Consider the following 24,159-nt stretch of genomic DNA (forward strand, 5'->3'; position numbering starts at 1 on the left):
TAGGGAAAGAGGGACCCATGGAATGGACCCAGGGGAAAGAGTGGATCTGAGTGGACCTTAGGGAAGAGGACCCAGAGTGGACATGGAAGATCTTAGGGGAATTATGGATCTTAGGGGAACAGGGGACCCAGGGAAGATGGAGTGGAATGGATCCAGGAAAGAGGGTCCCAATGGATCTTTGTTATGGAGGGAAAGAGGCTGGACCGCAGGACCTATGGGGACCCAGTGGATCAACATGGACGGAAGTGGGGTGACATGTGTACAGGATCTTAGTGGACCTAATATTTGTGTTATGACTAGGACCAGGGAATATGGAACTTGGATATGTGACCTTAACGATGTGAGGTTAGGTGACAGGTATTATGGGACCTGAACATGTGATTCCAGTGGACCAGTGTGACCTGTAAGTAATGGGATCTTAGGTGTACATGGATTCAGGGCTGAGGGAACAGGAGTGTATATGGGGACATTGAATTAGGGTCCGGTGGACCTGTGTATCATGTGACCTGTGTATCATGTGACCTGTGTACCATGTGACCTGTGTTATGTGACCTGTGTACCATGTGACCTGTGTTATGTGACCTGTGTACCATGTGACCTGTGTACCATGTGACCTGTGTACCATGTGACCTGTATCATTTGACCTGTGTACCATGTGACCTGTGTATCATGTGACCTGTGTACCATGTGACCTGTGTATCATGTGACCTGTGTACCATGTGACCTGTGTTATGTGACCTGTGTACCATGTGACCTGTGTTATGTGACCTGTGTACCATGTGACCTGTGTTATGTGACCTGTGTACCATGTGACCTGTGTTATGTGACCTGTGTATCATGTGACCTGTGTACCATGTGACCTGTGTTATGTGACCTGTGTACCATGTGACCTGTGTTATGTGACCTGTGTACCATGTGACCTGTGTTATGTGACCTGTGTACCATGTGACCTGTATTCATGTGACCTGTGTACCATGTGACCTGTGTACCATGTGACCTGTGTATCATGTGACCTGTGTATCATGTGACCTGTATAATGTGACCTGTGTATCATGTGTCATGTGTATCATGTGTCCTGTGTACCATGTGACCTGTGTTATGTGACCTGTGTACCATGTGACCTGTGTTATGTGACCTGTGTACCATGTGACCTGTGTTATGTGACCTGTGTATCATGTGACCTGTGTACCATGTGACCTGTATCATGTGACCTGTGTACCATGTGACCTGTGTACCATGTGACCTGTGTACCATGTGACCTGTGTACCATGTGACCTGTGTATCATGTGACCTGTGTATCATGTGACCTGTGTACCATGTGACCTGTGTACCATGTGACCTGTGTATCATGTGACCTGTGTACCATGTGACCTTTGTACCATGTGACCTGTGTACCATGTGACCTGTGTTATGTGACCTGTGTACCATGTGACCTGTGTACCATGTGACCTGTGTACCATGTGACCTGTGTTATGTGACCTGTGTACCATGTGACCTGTGTATCATGTGACCTGTGTATCATGTGACCTGTGTATCATGTGACCTGTGTATCATGTGACCTGTGTTATGTGACCTGTGTACCATGTGACCTGTGTACCATGTGACCTGTGTACCATGTGACCTGTGTATCATGTGACCTGTGTATCATGTGACCTGTGTACCATGTGACCTGTGTACCATGTGACCTGTGTATCATGTGACCTGTGTATCATGTGACCTGTGTACCATGTGACCTGTGTACCATGTGACCTGTGTGCAGGCAGCAGTGAGGAGGTGCCCAGCGGGACGTCGGGGGATAACGAGGAGGTGGCAGCGCTGCAGGACCAGGACTCTCCTGGAGGAGGCCCCACAAAGTCTGAACACAGGCCCAGCACTGATGCATCATGGGTAAGTTACCTGTTAGTTTATCTCTCAGGGGCTTCTCTCGTCACATAAGTCCTGATCTCTGGGCTTCTTCTCACAAATGTGTCTGTCTGTCTCTCTAACTGTCTGTCTTTCTGTTTGTCTGTCTGTTGCTCTAACTGTCTGCCTGTTTGTCTGTCTGTCTCTCTGTCTGTCTATCTCTCTAACTGTCTGTCTGTCTGTGTCTCTGCCTGTCTGTCCACCTGTCTGTCTCTCTAACTGTCTGTCTGTGTCTCTGCCTGTCTGTCTGTTTGTCTGTCTGTCTCTCTGTCTGTCTATCTCTCTAACTGTCTGTCTGTCTGTGTCTCTGCCTGTCTGTCTGTTTGTCTGTCTGTCTCTCTCTAACTGTCCACCTGTCTGTCTGTCTAACTGTCTGTCTGTGTCTCTGCCTGTCTGTCTGTTTGTCTGTCTGTCTCTCTCTAACTGTCCACCTGTCTGTCTCTCTAACTGTCTGTCTGTGTCTCTGCCTGTCTGTCTGTGTGTCTGTCTGTCTCTCTCTAACTGTCCACCTGTCTGTCTGTGTGTCTGTCTGTCTCTCTAACTGTTCGTCTGTCCACCTGTCTGTCTGCAGGATGAGAAGACAGGCAGCTGTCTGCCCTTTCAGGAGTCGACCTAATTTCTTCTAACGAGGTCTTTACGAGTCTTTACTTCTTTAAAGATATTTCGGCAGTTTTTTCAGAACCTGCGTCTGACCTTGTTCTTGTTCCCATGACAACAGGAAGCGGCCTCAGATCAAAGTTTACTTGCAGGGACTTCAACTCCGGTAACCATGACGACAGCAGTGCCAGTGACATCACCGACGACTCTGACTGAAGACGCGCTGCCTTCAAAAATAAGAGTCTCAAAGTCAGTTTCAGACTGAAGACCAGAGGGTGACCCGGGAATCAATTATCGTTCCCATCCCGAGCCCACAAAATACTCCCGTCACATCCTGATCACGGGACTGGGGATAAGAAGGCAGAGAGTGGAGAACACACCAGTGAGGAGTTTACTCCTTATCTTTCTTTATCCACAACAAGCAGGTTGTGTTTTCCCAACCTCCAGCCACATGTAGGTGCTGGAGTTTTGTTATTTGAGTTTATTGTGTTAGTTTGGGCTGGAGGTTACCGGTAGTTCAGTTATTTGTCTTTTTATTAGTTCTAGGATTAGTTTACTCTTTTTAGGTAGTTTAGGGGAGACGCGGGGAGCCACGGCCCACTGCGAGGTTGGTCCAGCATCTTCCCATCTTTTTTGTTTTTTTGGCCGGGGTCTCCAGTCCCTTTTCTTTCTCTTTGTTTGTTACTTTTGGGAATACTCATTATTTAATAAAGCTTGTTGAATAATTGTTAACATTGTGTCTGGCATCCTTTTTATATTTGCCATCCTCCAATCCCTTTAGAGTCTTTGTTTGTTCCTTTAAATGGAGGCCGTAAGAGTCTGAACCAGGCTCTGTTAAAACCGTGTGTGTGTCTGTGTGTGTGTGTGTGTGTGTTTTTGTTAATCATCATGTTGTGAGGACGTCTTGCAATGTGGGGACAAAAACTAGGTCCCCATAAGGGAAACCCTTTAAAATAATAAGTTTTTCTGAAGGAGCTTGTGTGATTTTTAGCATTGGCCCATAAAACATGTTTTTCAATCAGTGTGTGTGTGTGTGTGCACACTAGCGCCCCTGTACTTTCAGAGTGGTATTGCACTCATTGCTTCACACCACACATATTCCAAATATGGTAAGTTAAAGCCCACTTCCTGGTCCTCCTTAGGAATGATTTCAGCAGCAAAAGTAATTATCAGTGTTAAAACACACAGTTCCATGAATTCCTGATCAATATTTGCAATGATGGTTTATTTAAGTGAATGTATAAAGTACTAAACTTAAACCTAAATCGAGGCTTTTTGACCAAGGTCAAACATGACATGTTCTCAGGTGGATAGTAGCAGCAAGCACCTGTTAAAGAAAACGTGAGTATTCATGACAATAAATAATTGTATACACAATATATTGCTGTGCTGTAGCCCAGCTATTAGCATATGTTAGAAGATATCAATCTAAGGCTATATTCAGACTGCAGGAAATCAGATATTTTAACCAGAGTTCCTGCACTGTTATTTCTTAGTGATTTGTGCATTCATGTTCATTAGTTCAGATTTCATTCTACAGTCTCTTTTGTCAGGTTTTGGTATTTGTGTTGTCTTAATCAGCTAAGGGTCTTTTTTCTTAGTTAATTATCAGTGTTTTCTGGACACTGACGATGTCCACACACTACACCTTTTGTCAGTGTCTGAGTAGAAACTGTGTGTGAAGCATTGGACAGAACTGGTCCCCACAAGAAACTGTAGGCTAACATTGTGGGCAGTGGTGGCCGAGAGGTTAAAGAAGTGAGCTTTGGACTCAATCCCCAGACCGGCAGGATTAAATCTGGGTGGGGAAAGTGTCCCTCCCTCATCACCACCACTGAAGTGCCCTTTGAGCAAGGCCCCTTACCCCCAACAGCTCCAGTGGAGCTGTATGACAAAGACAGGTTAAAAAGAAAGCCTGTTGTGTGATAACAGACAGGGCACAGCACCCATGGGAGCACTACCAATATCCTGAGCCCCGCGGCCTCCAGCTGCTGCTTCACCCTGGTCCGCTCTCTCTTCGTCTGACAATCAGCCTGTCAGTAGCAAAAACTAAAATATCACTTTTAGTGCATAAAAAGCAAGACTGCATACACCCCCTTATTAGGTTACATTGAAGCTAGGTTTGTGTGTTTAAAAGCTTAATATTTTAAAAATATAAATAGCAAAACTAAGTTGAAGAAGTCCCAGCATGTGCTGAAAGAACTGAACATTTTGATATTTGAAGGGTTTTTCTAGCTGAAAGTATGCTGAGGTTGTTGAAGACGGAAAAACATACGGGAAGAAGTGGAAGTTTTATTTGGCGAGGCATTTTCAAAGGGCTCCCTTGACCTCTGACCTCCAGATATCTAAATGAAATGTCACAAAACTCGCATACTGTAAAGTCTGCAGTGTTCAACTTTATTTTGTGTTCATGCTTGTTAAATCCCCATTATAAAAGGTACATGAATTAATCTGCTTTTATCTAAAGATTGATACTTTTAATAATGAAACAGATTAGAGGGAACCTTGTACAACTATAGAATCTCTTTCATATCCAAACTAAGTTGGTTTTGCAACTAAAATATGAAGAATCAAGAATCAACATTGGGATCTGAAATTTAATCAAATCGGGATTGTGTGAATCGGAATTGAATTGATTAAAGATATCAGCAGCGATTTCCAGCCCTGATTGTGACAGCCAGAGCTCCAGCTGAGGCTCATGGGTACTGTAGTGCTAATAAAGACGACGGTCTGTCAGATGTATGAGATCAAAGTGTGGTCAGTGTGACAGCTTCAGGACATTTCCTGTGTGGTGTTTCTGTGTGTTTCTGTGGAACTGATTTTTCTGTGTCTTTACACAGGTTGGGTATGGGTCGTTTATTTTTCCTAAATGGTGCCTGAACCATTTTTACCAGATTTAAATTATTTAAAACATATATCAAAACAATAACTTATTTTATCAGTGAGTTGCTGTTAAATAACAAAAAGAAGAACCAATAGATTGCAGAAGCAGAGCAACGTGCTGGATCTCTAAAAAGTCTGTTGATAGTAAAGGTCTCTGATCCCTGACAGAATCAATAGTTTGATCACCAACCAATATAATGTTTAGTCAAGCTGTAATTGAGTTTCGGTGTAAAGTCTGTCTGCTGATGTTCACACGGCAACGAGCCTGTGCCAGCGTTAATCTGATGGAACATGTCAGAAACCACAATCCTACAATCTGTCGTGTGTGTGTGTGTGTGTGTGTGTGTGTGTGTGTGTGTGTGTGTGTGTGAGACTGTGCTAGCATTAATCTGATGGAACATGTCAGAAACCACAGTCCTACAATCTGTCATCTGTGAGCACCTTCTTATCAGAGCATCAGTTTCACAGAGATTCAGTTCAGAGAAGTTCCCTTCAGTCCACAGAGTGGAAACATCAACTTTAATGGAGCCATCAGAGACACACAGACACACAATCTCACTCTTTTTCCTACTTTAGTTCTGTCACACTTCATCATGAGAGGCTGTGTGATGGATGGGAGGAATGTCTGGTCAAGGTAGCTGCAACAGCCTACAACCAAGATGGCCGCCAGCCTAAAACTACAACATCCAGTTCTGCATCAGCGAGAGCCAGCTGCCAGCAATCCAGCAGGTGACTGGAGTTTAACAAGGCCGAGACAGAGACAGATACAGATAATTAGTGCTTGAATATAGTTGTTTCATGTTCACACACATGCAAGACAAGTATAGTTAAACTATATAGTTTGACCTCGGAATATCTGAGTTCCGAGTACAAAAACCATAAATGAAATGTATTGCAGTAAAGCTCCGCCTCTTCCTGTATGCAGATCCAACCTGAGGACAGCACATGTGAGGATCAGAGCAGAGAGCAGACAGACGGGAAGACGGACGCAGAGAGACCCTCCACCTGGACATGGACCACCTGATGCTGCTGCTGCTGCTGTGGAGCTCAGGTACCACTCTGCTTTAAACATTGTCTCTTCTTATCATTCATTGATTCTTTATTTCCTCTCAGACACACAAAGTGCCTCGTGGCTTTATAACACACCAACGTTTCAATTGGTCAACATTTCATATTCACATATCGATCTTTAAATCTGAGACAGAGAAAGAAAAGACAAAAAGGAAAAATGGATTTAGTCAAATCATTAGAATCCTTCAGATTTTCATCAAATCAAACCACGTTTCTGATTCTATGTTTAGTCCATTATTTCTGTAACATCCAAACTTAACCCTAATTATTTAACAAAACAATGAACTAATGATAACATATCATATATAATGATAACATAATACATAATACATATCATATATAATGATAACATATTAAATGCCCGCCACCAGATCTCTCCTTTTCACTTGGCTTCCTCTCCTCTCCTGTTCCTCTCCGACTTTTGGGTTGTTTCTAAATATGAATGTGGATATCGTGAACTATAGTGAGATGCTTGCTAGAGTTGTGGTTTTGAGTGAGAAATCTGCGAAAAGTTTTATTTCTCTGATTTACTGCTTTGTTTTAATGCCGCCAGGCTCCTCTCTTCAGTCACTCTCTACCTCATTCGTCCACAATCATTAGGTGTGCTAGTGTAGCTTGTTGAGCCTCTGTCTCTGCCTTTTCCAGCTGACAGTTTGTGAAATATAAATAAAATATATTATTATTTGGGGTAGCTTAGGAACATATTGGGGTAGCTTCGGCTTTTATACAAGCTAATGGATGTTAACATTAGAGCTGGCCTGTTTCTTACCTTGCTCTATGTTGACTTTACTAGTTCCAGCTTCACCGTCACCACTTTTTTTTAAAATATTTGTTTAGAAAATCTCTAATGCCTCTATTTTATTCTCCTCTTCTCTTTTCTTTCCTTTTCTGAGCACCGGACTTGTGCTGACCAGACATTTTGAGCATACTGAACTTCAAAACAAATGACAACATCAAATTTTGATCAGTGGCCAAACCATTTTTGTGTTGGGGGTGGGGGTTCTTGACCACTATTTCAAGGACAATTAGGAAGAAAACAAATAAAAAGCTTTTATGTAACTCAAATATTACATATTTTCTCCACAAATAGGCCTATTTTAATTTTTTTTTTTAATTATTCCATAATTTAATGAGGGCCCAGTTCTGGGCTTCCCCCTTTCCCCACCCTCCCTACCCTGGGCCTGGGACAACAGACCTGTTTGTCCCCCTATCGGGCGTTGGCGTGACTTTACTCATCATCAGAACCAAACAGAATCTGCAGATTGTTTAACAGGTATCAGAGATGATCAGAATGAAAATCTGAAGAATTTAGCGTGTTTTTCTGTTTGGGGTGGAGATTTAATATTTGGCGTTATGTTTTTATGTTTTAAATGTGTTTAAGTCTGTGGGAAATTTTGCGCAGACAGATTCTGTGATCCTGCTGATAATCTGTAATCATCTGTGTGGTTTTTATCGATAAGCGGGAAATTGTGCAGAACGTCGGCGTGACTGGTCCTCATGACAGCTTTACAGGAGACGCTGCAGCATGTGATCAGTGTTACTGGGTTGGAGATGATCAGGTTGATATCTGGGTTTCCTGTTCTCTCTCCTGCAGCCATATCACAGCTGATTGATATCTGAATATTAAAGTGATGGTTCAGAGTAATTTCACCCTAGGGTCCTTTGCACCATGACCTCGAGCCAAACACCCCCAGAAGATTTTTTCACCTGGGTCGAACATTGGGGGAGTTAGCGTGAGTAGCGTTATCAGCTGAATAGCTTAGCGCAGGGGCTAATGGATCCACGTTTGTATCTCGTAGTTACCTCTCTAATAATGCCCGAAATGATACCAAACTTCTACACTATTACAAATAGGTTATGTTCTCATAAAACGATGGATTGAAAAGTTTGTAAGTACACCACAAGTTTATGGAAATAACAGTTGCCTGCTGGCTTCTGCTCTCTGCTGCTGCTGGTACCGAGTGCTTAGGGACCGTCTACAAATTACAACACTGAAAAGAGATACAACAACAATATTAATTTAATGATTAAATAAGGTAATGTCACTTGGTAGCAGTGACCTTCATGTGGACATAAATAAATTGTTAAAATGGGTTTGTGTGTGTTTGTGTGTGTGTGTGTGTGTGTGTGTGTGAGAGAGTGTGTTGTGTCTGTTTTTGTGTCTGTGTGTGTGTGTATGTTTGTTTGTGTGTGTGTGTGTGTGTGTGTGTGTTTTTGTCTCTGTGTCTGTTTGACTGTGTGTCCGTGATGTGTTTGTGTTTCTCTGTGTGTGTATATCCATGTGTCTGTGTTTGTGTGTGAGTGTATGTCTGTGTGCGGTTCTGTAGGTCTATGTGTGTGTGTGTGTGTGTGTGTGTGTGTCTGTGTGTGTGTGTTTGTCTGTGTGTGTGTGTGTGTGTGTGTCTGTGTGTGTGTGTTTGTCTCTGTGTGTTTGTGTGTGTGTGTTTGTGTCTTTGGGCCCCTATTTTAACGATCTGAAACGCAAGTATGAAACGCAAAAACGCAGTAGCTTTGTGGGCGGATCTCGGCCGCTGTTGCTATGATACCGGCGGGATAAATGAGTTCTGGGCCACGCGCCAAATCTAAAATGGGTTGGTCTGAAGTAGCTAGGTGTGGTTTGGGCGTAACGTGAAAATAACCAATCAGAGCGTCAGCTCACATTCCCTTTAAGAGCAGGCGCGCTTGTTCCATGGCGGATTGCTATTATGACGCACGGATTTGCCTGGCGACGCCAGCGACACACACAGACACACACACACACACACACACACACACACACACACACAGACACACACACACACAGACACACACACACACACATGCCAGCGGGAGCTGTCCGGGATGCGCAAAGTAATAAATGCTCATCTTGACCAGGTGGCGATGTTGCTGCTCCTCTCGGCGCATCTCCTCAAGTCTGAGAGAGGATTGCTGCAGCCATGGAGCGTGGGCCTCCAAAACGCACCACCTGCTCCTGCTGTGCCCTTCCTCTCCCCCACTCCATCTCCGTCCACCTGCTCCATCAGGAGCACATCGCGCATTACTCCCGGACCAGATCCCGGCCGTAGTTCAACATCACGTCTCCTTAAGTCCTCTAATATTTCCTCATTTATGTCATCAACACATCCATGATTCATGGAAATGTTGTGTAAATCACAACAAGCCACAAAAAATGCTGCGACCTTTTGAGGACTGTACTGTAAAGTACCTTCTGATCTATCCAAACACCTGAAGCACATTTTCAGTAATATTTTCCTTTGTAATTATGTATGGTTTGCAAAATGGGAACTGCCGTCCGCTGTAGATGAGAGAAGTGTATGCGTGTTGTGCACAGCTACATTATGGCCAAGCATGCGCCCCTAAAATAGCATCTGAATAACGCGACTACTGACTTTAGACTAGCACCCATGACTTTAGACTAGCACCACTGACTTTAGACCAGGTTTTTCCTGGTCTGTGCGGAATTGTTTTCTGAAACTGCAAAATAGCACCAGGGGAACGTAACAGCCGAACACGCCTCCTCTTTTAGCTGAACTGCCCCCTGGAGCACAAATACATTCCCTAATTTACCGACGCCGTCTGTGGAGGGAAAAGTCCGCTGTCGTCGGGTGCAAAATAGGAATGATACATGCGTTGGTGTACAAAGGCAATTGCGCTTGGGTGCAAAATAGGGCCCATAGTGTGTGTGTGTGTGTGTGTGTCTGTGTGACTGTGTGTCCTTATGTGTGTTTGTGTCTCTGTGTGTGTGTGTGTGTGTTTGTGACTGTGTATCTGTCTGTGTGTGTTTGTGACTGTTTGTGTGTGTGTCAGGCTTGTGCACAATTCAGAAATGAATTGAGAATGACTCCTAAATTCCAATTCAATTCTTGAATTTGAATTGAATTTGAATTGATGTCAAAAACAGGGTCTAGAATTACAATTTGAATTAAAGGAAGCAGAATTGCAATTCAATACAATTCAAAGAAATTCATATACATCATTTAAGTGAAGTGATTAACAATGAAGCTTTACAATATATGTCAGTTATGATTGCATTACATATTCTATAAACAATATTAGTGTGAACTAGGGATGCACCGAGATGAAAATTTGCGCAAACCGAAAACCGAAAAAGAGGAAACCAAGACCGAAAACCAAAACACCGAAAGAAATTATGCCAATTATTAGTACCATTGCATTTATGGCTATGACCAGGGCGGATTGCGCCGGGAATCGGATCACCGGGAACAATCCCGAACGGCCGGGTCCATTTTCGGGCCGAACCGCCGGTGGTCCATACGTTTTTTACATTTTTCAATACATTTTTTATTTTTTTTCTGTCATACGCGACCGGCCTGGCCGCGTGTCAGCTGCAGCGGAGCGCGTGTCTGTGTGTGTTTCAGACCGGGCCAAACCAATACTTTCAATATTGAGGGGGGTACAGCGGCCCCACCTAACTTGGACTGATCCGCGGTTTTCCTGACATCCGATTGGCTCAAACTTACCAGGCCCCAAAAAAAAGAGTTTACTTTCAGTCAGGTTTGATTTGGTGATGTGAGGTGGGACAGTTTTAGGTTTTAGGAGTTTTAGGCCTGTATACCCTCTACCTGTGTACAGGTAGAGGGGCAGTGTGCAGGGCTGGGTAGGCAATCATATTAGGAATATCAATCAATCAGATATTTACATATAGGATAAAATGCGCAATAGTTCCACATACTAGATAATAACTTGACTGAAGCACAGATTGAATTAGAAAATGTTTTATTCTTAGTCATATTTATAACTGATGTTCTTCTCATGCATATGATATGTAGCTGTACAATCAGTAAGCATAGGCAGGGTCCATCACTTCCAACCGACTGTGCACATGACATGCTGGTAGTTAGCAGTATACTGTGACTTATGTGTTCCAGATTAGGTTTTGCTGACCTGGTTGTGTTCAGTGCAGCGGTGACTTGCTTATACAACCTGAGGAGGCAGGTGTCATCCTAAAGTTTCTTGAAGGTCTTCAGCGTAATCTGATTCTCTTTATACCATAAAAACACTATTAGAATTAAAATAACTGCAAAAATCCTTCTGCTCGTGCACCCAAGGGCACTTTCGCGTAAAAGGCCTCTCCATCTTAAAATTTTTGTCTGTACTACAAGAAAGTGCATTTAGAACAAGTGCAACTGCTTAAAGATACAACAATATTTTCTCTGTAGGCCTTCAACATAATAGTGCATCAAAACAAAGACTGCCATAGCCCATTTGTTAACAGTAGAACTTTAACAACAACAAATGCACCAAGATTTGCTCAATTGCAGATGTTCAAAGTGGATAATAAATATTTAAACACTAGACAAGCCCATTCTACTTCTTGAGGTAAAGTGGCAGGTTTTTCTTGATGAAGAGTAGCTTCTCTGCTTCATCACAGTGAAGTCCGTTCCTCTTCTCATTGAGAACATGTGCTGCTGCACTGAACAGTCTCTCGTCAGTGCTTGTGCACGGAGCAGACAAGTACTTGCGTGCCATCTTTGCCAGGTCAGGAAAGCGGCCGTATTACTTCTCCCGTAAGTCAAGAGGGTTATCACTTCTGGGGATGGGGACTTCAGACAGATAACCATCTAGCTGTTGAGCGGTTGAGCTTATCATCTGCCTGACATTTGAGAAAGATTTGCGCGAGTGTATTTAAATAGGGCCAGTGCATAAATAAACATTTCTATCAAATAAAAAAAATATCTAGCAGAAATGTGGCTACAATCTGATAGTCACATACAGTATATAGTAGCCTAAGAACAGAATAGCTTACCTATTATTATTTGAGGCACTTTCTTGCAGGATTTCACTGAACATATCAGACAACGAGGGTGCATGCCCCTCATCTGGTGCAGAGAGACAAGTCTTTTTTCCGCGCTCTGATCTCCTGCATTGGGCGCTGCTCTGTGCGCCGCTCCGTCTCCGTCTCCACGCGGGTTCTCCACATCCATCACGGCCTGGATCATTTCTCGCGCGCTGCTTTATTTCTGCATCCAAGTAATGGTCTTTATAATGCGGATCAAGTACAGTCGCGATGAAGTGCAGAGGATCCGAATAGATCTCACTGAACGCGTGTGCTGACAGACTCTAAGAGCGTACTTTTCATTGTTTTCACTCCGTGGTCCGTCTCAACCTCTTTGCTCAGGGACACATTGGTTGATGTATCACAGTGGGAATTGAACCCTGGTCTCCCACACCAAAGGCATGTGTCTTCCATAGACTACAAACAGGGATAGGCCAGCTGAGAATGTTTAAAGTGGCCAACAATTTGTCTGCCTATAGCCAGTACGTCTTTTACGCCCGCGTTGAAACAACACTCCCTCATTCACAGCCAGATGTAGTGTGTGGGCCATTCAACGTATTCCCTTCAGCTGGCTGTCTTCTATCGCTTTTGTCATTTCTTGCATTGTCGCTGACAATGACATGCACTTTAGATTAGTCGATATGCCAGGTGTCGAACATATTGCGCATGCATCAGAAATGGCTGCTGCTGTATGTGACCCTCGAAACTCTTGTGAATGGAGCAGAATCTTTTGCAGCTGGAAATCAGTGTCGATCCATTGTGTGGTTAGACTGAGCATACTGGTAATGCTGACGTCTGAGCTCCATATGTCTGTAAAATCTGCAGCTATATGCTCATGGACGTGAGTTGCAACGACATTAAACAGCTCAGGAAAACACACATCTGAGAAATGTCGTCTGCTCGGCATGACAAAACAGGGCTAAAATGTGCTTGATCAGCCTACAAAATCCCACATCTTCTACGACAGAGAATGGCTGATCATCTAAGGCAATGAATTCCATAATCTTTTGTGTAATTCCCTTTGCATTGACACCATCACCATTCCTTGCCTTTTCAAAAACGTCCCGCCACAGACGGAGTGGCGTGCTCGAGGCGCGTTTTCCTTTTCTGTGCCATGTTCCTCTCATATTCAACGTAGCGATCGGAATGTTTGGATTTAAGATGATAAATTAAACCCGACGTGGAGAAAGTCTTTGCAGATGCACCCCCTCTTGAAATTTCGGACATTACATGATTTGCAAATCGCTGTCCGTGGGTCTTTCTCAGATACACTGAAATACGTCCACACCACAGACATCCCAGCCAACATGTACATGTGGGCCCCATATGGGTTACAAAGGGGCTGCATGGGTACCAAGTGGGCATGGGCTTGAACTGGGCAAATTGTCTGGGCCCCATATGGGATATGAGCGAAGTGGGCATGGGATGGAAGTAGGCAATTTATGTGGGCCCCATGTGGGTTACCTAAATAGACCCCCACATGGAAAGCCCATGTGGGGCCAACTCTAAGGGCCCCATAGGGGATATAAGTGGGCAGAGTGGGCATGGGATGGAAGTAGGGCGAGTTGTGTGGGCTCCATATGGGTTACCTAACATGAGCCCCACATGGAAAGCCCATGTGGGCCAACTCTAAGGGCCCCATTGGGGATATAAGTGGGCAGGGTGGGCATGGGGTGGAACTGGGTATAATTTCTTGGGCCCCATTGGTCAGCCCACATGGGAAGGCCATGTGAGCTGACCATGTGGGCCCTGTAAGGGATAAGATTGGGCTAAGTGGGCATTGGCTGGAAGTAGGCAAGTTATGTGGACTTCATGTGGGTTCTGTAACATGTGCCCCACATTGGAGCGCCCATGTGGGTCTACTATATGGGCCCCACAAAGGGACCTAATTGGGCAAAATCGGCATGGGGTGGAACTTAGTAATACTATTTGGGGCCCATGTTGTTCCAGTAACATGGGTCCCACATGGTAAGCCCATGTGGGCCTACTCTATGGGCCCCACAAGGGGACCTAATTGGGCAAAGTCAGCATGGGGTGGACCTTGGTAATAATATTTGGGGCCCATGTTGCTTTAGTAATTTAATTTTTTGTATTTTCTACAGTTATGCTCACCCAAAATTTGCACACATTTTGTAAAATGTAAAGGGCTGCAGTTCGGACCCCAAATTTTGGGTACACACTTGCCCCCAAGATTTGACAAACCAAATTTGATGCATGTACATATTGGGGAAACATTTTCCTCTTTTTAGAGCACAAAGGGTGTTCAAGCAGTACTGGCCAAAGGTTAGACAGCTTTCTAATGCTGTGTTTTTTATGTGTTTTTTTTTTCTGCTGAACTCTGTTGCATTTTGTATAATTATTATTGTAATTGTATTACATTACTAAGAGAAGAATAAAAAAATAAAAAATAAAAAATAAGAATAATATATATATATATATATATATATATATATATATATATATATATATATATATATATATATGATTATATTGAAAAAAACAGCTTGAGCTTTCACCGTCTACAACCTCCGCGGCTAGGAGATTTTACAGTTGTGGCTGGTTGCACTTCAGCTCCCTTGATAACATTAGCTACATGAGAGAGATTACCGTGTTTGCGCGCAACATTGACTTCACCGAAAAGAGCGTCAAGTCCCGGTATCTGAAGGAAAATGCCATTCCTAAAGGAAAAGACCAGCTGCTGACAAATTGGAGGTACGTACGTTTATGATTTATACTTTCCAAGGCTATTGTAATTCTCACTTTTCTTTCTGTGAAGAAATGTTTCACGGTGTTGGTGAACACTTAATGTTGTAACTCCCGTTACTGAGACCCGTGTATGATATTACCGACATGTAATTAGTAATGAGTTATATTACTGCGTTACAGCAAAAAATAATATATTACTGTAATTGCCTTACACCCAACACTGATTATGATAGATGCATCCTCAATGTTACTGTTTTGCCGGCGTCCTGACTATTAACTACTCTTTCTCCTTCTTACTTATTTAGGGGACACCATCCAGTGACATAGAGACAGAATTAGCTTCAGTGCCACAGTCAACTCCCAAGAAGGTGTCAAGCAAATCTGGTCATCCAGCCATTTCAAAATAGTTCTTTCAAGTCCACAGAAGAAAAAACCCTTACCCGTCATGGACAGAGAAGAAGGCGTACTGCTTTGTAACATAGCCCCAGTTCCTCTGCTGGATAAGAGGTGAACTGGTTGCTCCAAGCCAGGTCACATTATAAGAGCATCCAGCATTCCAGACCTATGAAAAGAGTACTGAACTATTTTTCTTTGTACACTTCAGACAATGCTGCAGCATGATTATGTATAAAACCACACACTGTACTGTACATACTTTACATTGATTGTGTCTAGATTGTGATATTGTAATTTCCTTTTTGTTGTTGAAGTAAAGACACAAAAGCACAAATGTAATGTGTATTGTTATATTATAAAACCACTGTAACAGACAGGTGCAGAAATATATTATAGAACTGTACAATGTACTTATTCTTACAATTTATTTATTCTTACAATTTACTTATTCAACTTTACTTGTACAATATACATATTCTTACTTTTCCTAATAGAACTGTGCAATTGCTTTGTTTATTCCTAGTAATGGCAATACCAAGTATTACTAGAAATCATAGTTTTTGACTCAGAAAATGTCCTCTGCCCACTCCAGAATCACCCGGTAGGCCACAAGTCTGCATTGGCTGGGGAGAGCTTAGCTTGTTATTTCACTAAAGAAGTGAGGCATTTATTTATAATAAATAATAATACATTTCATTTATAGAGGGCTTTTCATCATACTCAAAGACACTTTACAGTAAAACCAGCACATATATCACATTAAAAACAGATAAGCAATAAAACCAACACATACAACAAGGATATTTAGAAGCAATTAAAAACAATAAAAACAGTAACTATCAGGTGAGAAATGTAAGATTATTGTATGTGGAAAGCTAATCTGAAGAGGTGTGTTTTGATTAGTGTTTTAAATGTGTATTTACAACTAAAAACAAATGTACCTAAGCTAGGACAGAGTCACGAAAGCTGTTGTTGAAAGTTGTACTCACTCATCAGACAGCTGGCCATCAGGTCTGTCCGGTTAGATCATCCTTATAGATCAGAAGGGGAAACCTCTCTGTATGGGCAAAACAATGTCCGTTATCTGGGGACCCGTCCAGACCAGGCTGGATGAGATCCCATTCCTTACAGCACAGGCTTTCTTCCTCGGTGGTCATTGCGATACAGTATCCACACGAGCACCACCATGTACCCGCATCAAGTGCAACCAGCCACAACCATAAAATCTCCGGCTACGCAACAAAATGTATGCAGGGTTGAGGAGTGACTAGTTGTTTTTTATAAAAATAATATTATAAAATAAAAAAATTAATGTAATTGTATTTAGTTGTATTACTGAGGTAAAATGTGTAATTTAATTAATCAAATCAAAAGGAAATTGCTTTGCATTGATAAAGTTATCCCAATTAAGTAATCCAAACCACATTTAATATGGTTAAACAATTACAAAATAACCTTCCTAACACTGAATGTATGTGAGATTCAACACATGTGTGTGTGTGCTTTCTACTGATGTTTACCTTCTGATTTCTCCTCAGGACTCCAGGCTGAAGGAGATCTCACCTCAACAGGTACACAGAGACAGAAAAGACAAATAAAGAATCAGCATTTACACTTTCTTCTTTTAATTAAATTAACTCATTATGCCGATGACTCTCTGGTTTCTGTTCAGAGTCTGTCAGGTTGGTGGGAGGAGCCAGTCGCTGTGGAGGATCACTGGAGGTGAAACATGAAGGAGAATGGGGATCAGTGGATGGCTATGACAGGACCCTGAAGATAGCAGCTGCTGCCTGCAGAGAGTTAGACTGTGGCTCTGCTGTTTCTGTAGTAGAGAGAGAAGAGTCCTCATACAGATCTGGGTTGAGGATCAGGTCTGACTGTGTTGAGTCTGGATCTGCTCTGAGGGAGTGTGCTGCATTAAGTATATCTGCCCTCTTCATTGATCTCACCTGTTCAGGTAAGCCTGTCCCCGTTGGGTGCCATAACTTACTGCTGCAATATTTTAACGTTGCATGAAGTTAGCAAACAGCAGTAAAACCCAGAGGCAGAGCTCGACCCTGACCTCATGGCAGTGGAAGTTACCCGTTAGCTAGTCTATATCCTTGATGGTGCACTTCAGGGGATTGCTCGGTGCCGCAGGGGAAATTCCACCCAAAGGCATATATTTTTTGTCTCCTTCCTTTTTCTAAATCCGGTGGATTTGTGAGGACTCTGGTTAACTGCTCCTTAGATCTCTGCAGGGTAAATCCAGACAGCTAGAGAGACTATTTGTCCAATCTGAGTTTTCTGTTGCATGACTATTTTGAGCCAGCTGTGTGCTGATTTTAGCCGCCCTAAGATGATTCTGATTGGTTTAAAGAAATGCCAATAAGCCAGAGCACATTTTCCTCCCATCCCTGAATGCTATGTGGAGGTGCCAGACGTTCCTTCAGCGAACTTTAGTCAGACTCAAACACATGGAGCTCTATCAGACCTGTGGGTCTCTTGATGTCCACTCCGCTGTAACAAGAGAGACGAAGCAGCGTTCTTAGTGTCCACTCGCTGTACCAACAGAGATGAGCAGCGTTCTTAGTGTCCACTCGCTGTACCAACAGAGAAGAGCGCGGCCTTCCCTGGTCTGTGCAGCTTCAGCTTTATAATGGACGCCGCTGCTGTCACATTGCGCGGCAGGTGTACGCCTTTTGAGCTCTGTGTATTTCGGGTCGAAGTTTCAGTTTTCCACCTCGATGTAGAGCAGCGTCACTGATATTACCACTTAATGTTACCACTTACTTTTACTTACTTCCCTCTCTTCATTTCCTGGGGACATCAGCCAGAGATCTCTCCATCATATTTATTCTCTGGCAACAGGCTGCCAATCTCCCTGTGACAGCTGTATCTTGACCAGCAGCTCCTCCAACTTTTAGGAAACACGAGCTAGCACAGCTGTTTCTAGCTTTTTAAGGGCCAAATGTACAGCACAGGGTTTTTCCACTTCTCTCCTGCCAGTTGTACTACAGCACTTACTTTAAAAAAATGCGATATGAAAATATTGGCTAAAAGCACGTTTTAAAACTTGCCCTTTTCCAGCCTCCTGGATGCTAACGCTAGCAGGAGGATAACGTCTCTGTGTATTTTTAAAGTAAGTGCTGTAGTACACCTTAGCAGGAAACAAGTTATAATTGAGGTAAGTTTGGAGAAACTACCTTATTTAATTATTTAATTAATACGAATATTGTTGTATCTCTTTCGGTGTTGTAGTTTGTAGATGGTCCCTAAGTCTTGCCGCGCTCAAAAACCAGAACTAAACAGAGCTGAATAAGCAGAACTTTCATACATTTCTTTCTTATCTACTGCAATCAGATTCACTGTGTTCACTCAGAAGGAATCACTTCACATGGGTAGGCACTTGAAGTGACATCTCCAACATGTTAAGAGGCACGGTGTAGGCAGCACCAATTGGTTTAGTTTTTCTCACTGCTGACAGCACTCCAAATTTACAAACAACAGAGCTACGTGTTGAAATCCAACGGGATTCTCCTTTAATAGGTAGTTTCACTCTTCCCAAAGAAAGCTTCCTTTTGCATCTGCTGTCTGTAAATAATGAGGAGCTACAGACAGCTACAATCATCTGTTCCTCAATTTCTGCTTCAACAACATGAGGACATCAGGAGGATCTAAACACTTTCAAGACACAGGGTCACACATTTCATTTCTTCCCAGTTCAAATATTTCAACTCACACAAATACATGGCCCGGCTTGAATGACACAAATTTTTGCTCTATTTCGTATTTCTATTGGCTTTGTAATGCGTTATCAGCCGCTGAATTCACACTTTCACCTTCCCGGGGTGTGACCACAGTATAAAGATGAGTTCTGTTGTTAATGATGTCTGGTGTCTTTTCTCTCTCTCTCTATTGTATCTTCTATCATCTCTCCAGACTCTGTCAGGCTGGTGAATGAGACCAGTCTGTGCTCAGGCAGACTGGAGGTGAAGACTGACCAGTCTACCCAGCGCTGGTCCTCAGTGTGTGAAGATGACTTTGACCAGCAGGATGCAGAGGTGGTCTGTAGGGAGCTTGGCTGTGGGGCTCCTTCAGTCCTCCAGGGGGGCTCTTATGGAGAAGTGGAGCCTCCAATGAGGACCAAAGAGTTCCAGTGTGGAGGCCATGAGTCTGCTCTCCTGGACTGTAGAAGCTCAGGCTCAGATAGAAACACCTGCTCACCTGGAAAAGCTGTTGGACTCACCTGCTCAGGTAGGAGAGGAGCTGCAGCTCTGATTTGGTTCATTTCTGTTCTAATGAAACTCACTTTGTTCTTTTGCTGATGACTCTCTCAGAGCCTGATGCTGTCAGGTTGGTGGGAGGAGACAGTCGCTGTGCAGGAACACTGGAGGTAAAAACTAAAGGAGAATGGAGACCAGTAGATGGCCTTTATTATGACTGGACCCTGAAGATATCTGGCTGGACCCTGAAGACAGCATCTGCTGCCTGCAGAGAGTTAGACTGTGGCTCTGCTGTTTCTGTAGTAAAGAGAAATGAGTCCTCACGCAGATCTGTGTGGTGGATCAGGCCTGACTGTGTTGAGTCTGGATCTGTTCTGAGGGAGTGTGCAGAATCAAGTTCCTCTTCCTTCTTCCTTAATCTCATCTGCTCAGGTAAACCCATCAAAGACATGAATGAATACATATTTTTATTTTGAACAACATACAAAAATACAAAACTAAAACATAAAATTAAAATAAACGACACAAAGTATTTCACTGTAAAGCAAAAGCAAAAATCAATAAAAACTCTTAAATAAATAATTTTATCTGAAAGAAAGTAGGAAGAATGTAAATACTTACAGAATAGTGGGGTATACGTTGTTATACATTAAGTTTCCCTTTAAATCATAGCCCTCTGTCCTGGAAAATTTGTTGAATGTTACCAGGAAGTTTATTATTTCTCACTTTTTACTTTAAAGGGTAACTACCCTTTTTCAACCTGGACCATATGTTCCTGTTTTTCAGTGTTTCCTGTGTCTGGTTCACAATAATTACTTATAACATAAGCCGCCACGTTCTATCTAAACCAAAAGGCCAAGCTTCCACGCTGTCAGGGATGATGTCGTTTCCATGGAGACAGAGTAAGGAAAGGAAATGCAGCTGAACAAATACGCTGCAAGTTTTAAATAGTGTTTAAAAAAGAATAATGAAACACAATATGTGGCAGCCGGTGTTGATTTTGTGGCGCACCGCCACAAATTAGTCTGTGTGGGAAACCCTGTTTTTGTGTCTAAGTGACTGATGGGAAAAACATTCTTTGACATTGGTCCAGCATTAAAGCTTAACTCTTGCCAAAATGCATCCTAGGGTATTTTTGTGAATGTTCGTGAGTCAAACTTTAGTTTAAAAGCATAATTAGGAACCGAATCGCCACTGTTAAGATTCAACCGTATTCCGTGTTTTTGATCAAATGGCCTTTTGAATGGGAGTGCTAAGGGGCACTCTCATGCTAGTCTCAAAATAGTTATTTTTGAAATACTAAGAAGGCTTGACACAACATGAAACTTTGCTTCAAGTATCACCAGGGGCTCTACACCTTAAGGCAAACATTAACAACATTCTTTGTTTACACAGATTTACTAAAAGAAAGTTTTTGAGCAACTTACCACAGCTGTTGTACACAAAGCATCCTGTTCGCTGTAATGACAGACAGGCTTCCTGTCTGTCATTACAGCTAAAGACTGACTGTAATGGAGTATAGCATCACTTTCTACCGTATAAATCACCAACATGGACATCTAGACCAAAAACTACAGTCTTCAGGGGCCAAGGTGTAGTTGATGACTGCCACTTCCAGCACTACTTGAGGCTCAGATTTCCCTGTTTTGTAATTGTAATAAACAAATAAAATGTGAGTCAAAATAACAAGATAATGATGCAGATTTGTAAAAGTATGAATCCATTCTTCATCAGGTCTGTCTGCAAGAGCGACATGCAAACAACTTTTAAAATGTTTGTTTTCTGAATGGAGTTTGGATGGATCAGAGCTATGCTAACATTGTCGCTGCTCCATCAACACAACAGACGCATTATTTCAGAACTTAATAGGTAGTTTTATTCTTCCCAATGAAAGCTCCTTTTGCATCTGCTGTCTTTAAATAATGAGGAGCTATAGACAGCTACAATCATCTGTTCCTCCATTTCTGCTTCAACAACGTGAGGACATCAGGAGGATCTAAACACTTTCAAGACACACCGCGTCACATTTATTTCTCCAGTTCAAATATTTCAACTCACACAAATACACGGCACCAGCTTGAGTGACACAAATTTTCTGTCTATTCGTATTTCTATTGACTTTGAATGTTATCACTTCTCCATTTCACACTTTACTGGGAGCGTGTGACCACGGAATAAAGATGGGTTCTGTTGTTAATGATGTCTGGTGTCTTTTTTCTCTCTCTCATTGTATCTTCTATCATCTCTCCAGACTCTGTCAGGCTGGTGAATGGGACCAGTCGGTGCTCAGGCAGACTGGAGGTGAAGACTAACCAGTCTACCCAGCGCTGGTCCTCAGTGTGTGAAGATGACTTTGACCAGCAGGATGCAGAGGTGGTCTGTAGGGAGCTTGGCTGTGGGGCTCCTTCAGTCCTCCAGGGGGGTCTTGGGAGAAGTGGAGCCTCCAATGAGGACCAAAAGAGTTCCACTGTGGAGGCCATGAGTCTGCTCTCCTGGACTGTAGAGCTCAGGCTCAGATAGAAACACCTGCTCACCTGGAAAAGCTGTTGGACTCACCTGCTCAGGTAGAAGAGGAGCTGCAGCTCTGATTTGGTTCATTTCTGTTCTAATGAAACTCACTTTGTTCTTTTGCTGATGACTCCTTTTTCTGGTTTCTGTTCAGTGCCTGATGCTGTCAGGTTGGTGGGAGGAGCCAGTCGCTGTGCAGGAACACTGGAGGTGAATCATGGAGCATGGAGACCAGTGGGGTACTCTGACTGGACCCTGAAGAGAGCAGCTACTGCCTGCAGAGAGTAGTAACTGTGGCTCTGCTGTTTCTGTCGTAGAGACAGAAGAGCCCTCATACAGATCTGTGTGGAGGATCAGGTCTGACTGTGTTGAGTTTGGATCTACTCTGAGGGAGTGTGCAACATCAGATTACTCTAACTACTTCCCTTCTTCTCACCTGCTCAGGTAAGGCAAGGCAAGGCAGCTTTATTTGTATAGCACATTTCAGCAACAGGGCAATTCAAAGTGCTTTACATAAAACATTAAAGAGCGGCAGAAAACAATTTTAAACAATTTTAAAACATTAATAAACAAATTAAAACAAGAATAAAATTGATAGTGCAGTATAAGAATAAAAGTTACAGTGCAGTATAAGAAAATAAAGTTAATAAAATAGATTATTTAAAGAAAAGCAACATCAAAAAGATAGGTCTTTAGCTTAGATTTAAAAGAACTGAGAGTTTCAGCGGACCTGCAGGTTTCTGGGAGTTTGTTCCAGATATGTGGAGCATAAAAACTGAACGCTGCTTCCCCCTGTTTAGTTCTGACTCTGGGGACAACAAGTAGACCTGTCCCAGACGACCTGAGAGGTCTGGGTGGGTCATAGTGTAGTAGCAGATCAGAAATGTATTTTGGCCCTAAACCGTTTAGTGATTTATAAACCAGTAAAAGTATTTTGAAATCAATTCTTTGAGGCACTGGAAGCCAGTGTAAAGACTTCAGTACTGGAGTGATGTGATCCACTTTCCTGGTTTTAGTGGGGACTCGAGCAGCAGCATTCTGAATCAGCTGCAGCTGTCTGATTGATTTTTAGGGAGACCTGTAAAGACACCGTTACAGTAGTCAAGTCTACTGAAGATAAAAGCATGGACAAGTTTTTCCAGATCTTGCTGAGACATAAGTCCTCTAACCCTTGATATATTTTTAAGGTGATAATATGCTGATTTTTTAATTATGTTAATGTGGCTGTTAAAATTTAGGTCTGAGTCCATGACTACACCAAGATTTCTGGCTTTGTCTGTTGTTTTTAACATTGTCGTTTGAAGCTGAGCACTGACTTTCAATCGTTCCTCTTTTGCTCCAAAAACAACCACCTCCGTTTTTTCTTCATTTAATTTAAGAAAGTTCTGGCACATCCAATCATTAATTTGTTCAATGCACATATTTAATTGTTGTATTGGGCTATAGTTCCCTGGCGATAAGGTTATGTAAATTTGTGTGTCATCTGCATAACTATGGTAAGTTATTTTGTTGTTTTCCATAATCTGAGCCAGTGGAAGCATGTAGATGTTGAACAGAAGAGGTCCCAGAACTGAGCCTTGGGGAACTCCGCACGTCATGTTTGTATGCTCAGATGTATAATTACCTATAGACACAAAGTAGTCCCTATTCTTTAAATAGGATTCAAACCACTTTAGTACTGAGCCAGAAAGACAAACCCAGTTTTCCCCGGTCAAGCAATATGTCATGGTCTACTGTATCAAATGCAGCACTAAGATCAAGTAATACTAAGACTGAAATTTTGCCACTATCTGTGTTTAAGTGGATATCATTAAAGACTTTAACAAGAGCCGATCTCAGTGCTGTGGTGTGGTCGAAAACCTGACTGGAAGGCATCAAAACTGTTGTTTAGCAATAAGAAAAGATTGGAGTTGTTGAAAAACCACCTTTTTCTATGATTTTACTTAAAAATGGAAGGTTTGATATTGGCCTATAGTTGCTCATTATTGTCGTGTCTATATTGTTCTTTTTTAGGAGTGGCTTGATGACTGCAGTTTTCAGGGCCTGTGGAAAGATACCTGAGAGCAGAGACGTATTTACAATATTTAGAAGATC

General features: G+C 42.6%; 1 protein-coding gene across 1 annotated transcript; it reads left to right on the plus strand.

Annotated features, from left to right (window-relative positions):
* Positions 1–6,089: 6,089 nt before the first annotated feature.
* LOC120561096 (CD5 antigen-like) lies at positions 6,090–22,279 on the plus strand. The gene is made up of 8 exons (XM_039804052.1): positions 6,090–6,111; positions 6,308–6,433; positions 16,891–16,923; positions 17,025–17,135; positions 19,271–19,588; positions 19,672–19,989; positions 21,809–22,056; positions 22,220–22,279. The coding sequence occupies exons 2-8, from the start codon at positions 6,394–6,396 to the stop codon at positions 22,277–22,279; spliced, it is 1,128 nt and encodes a 375-aa protein (XP_039659986.1). The 5' UTR covers positions 6,090–6,111; positions 6,308–6,393.
* Positions 22,280–24,159: the final 1,880 nt, after the last annotated feature.

The sequence above is a fragment of the Perca fluviatilis genome, chromosome 6 (assembly GCF_010015445.1).
Source record: "Perca fluviatilis chromosome 6, GENO_Pfluv_1.0, whole genome shotgun sequence".
Lineage (NCBI taxonomy): Eukaryota > Metazoa > Chordata > Actinopteri > Perciformes > Percidae > Perca > Perca fluviatilis.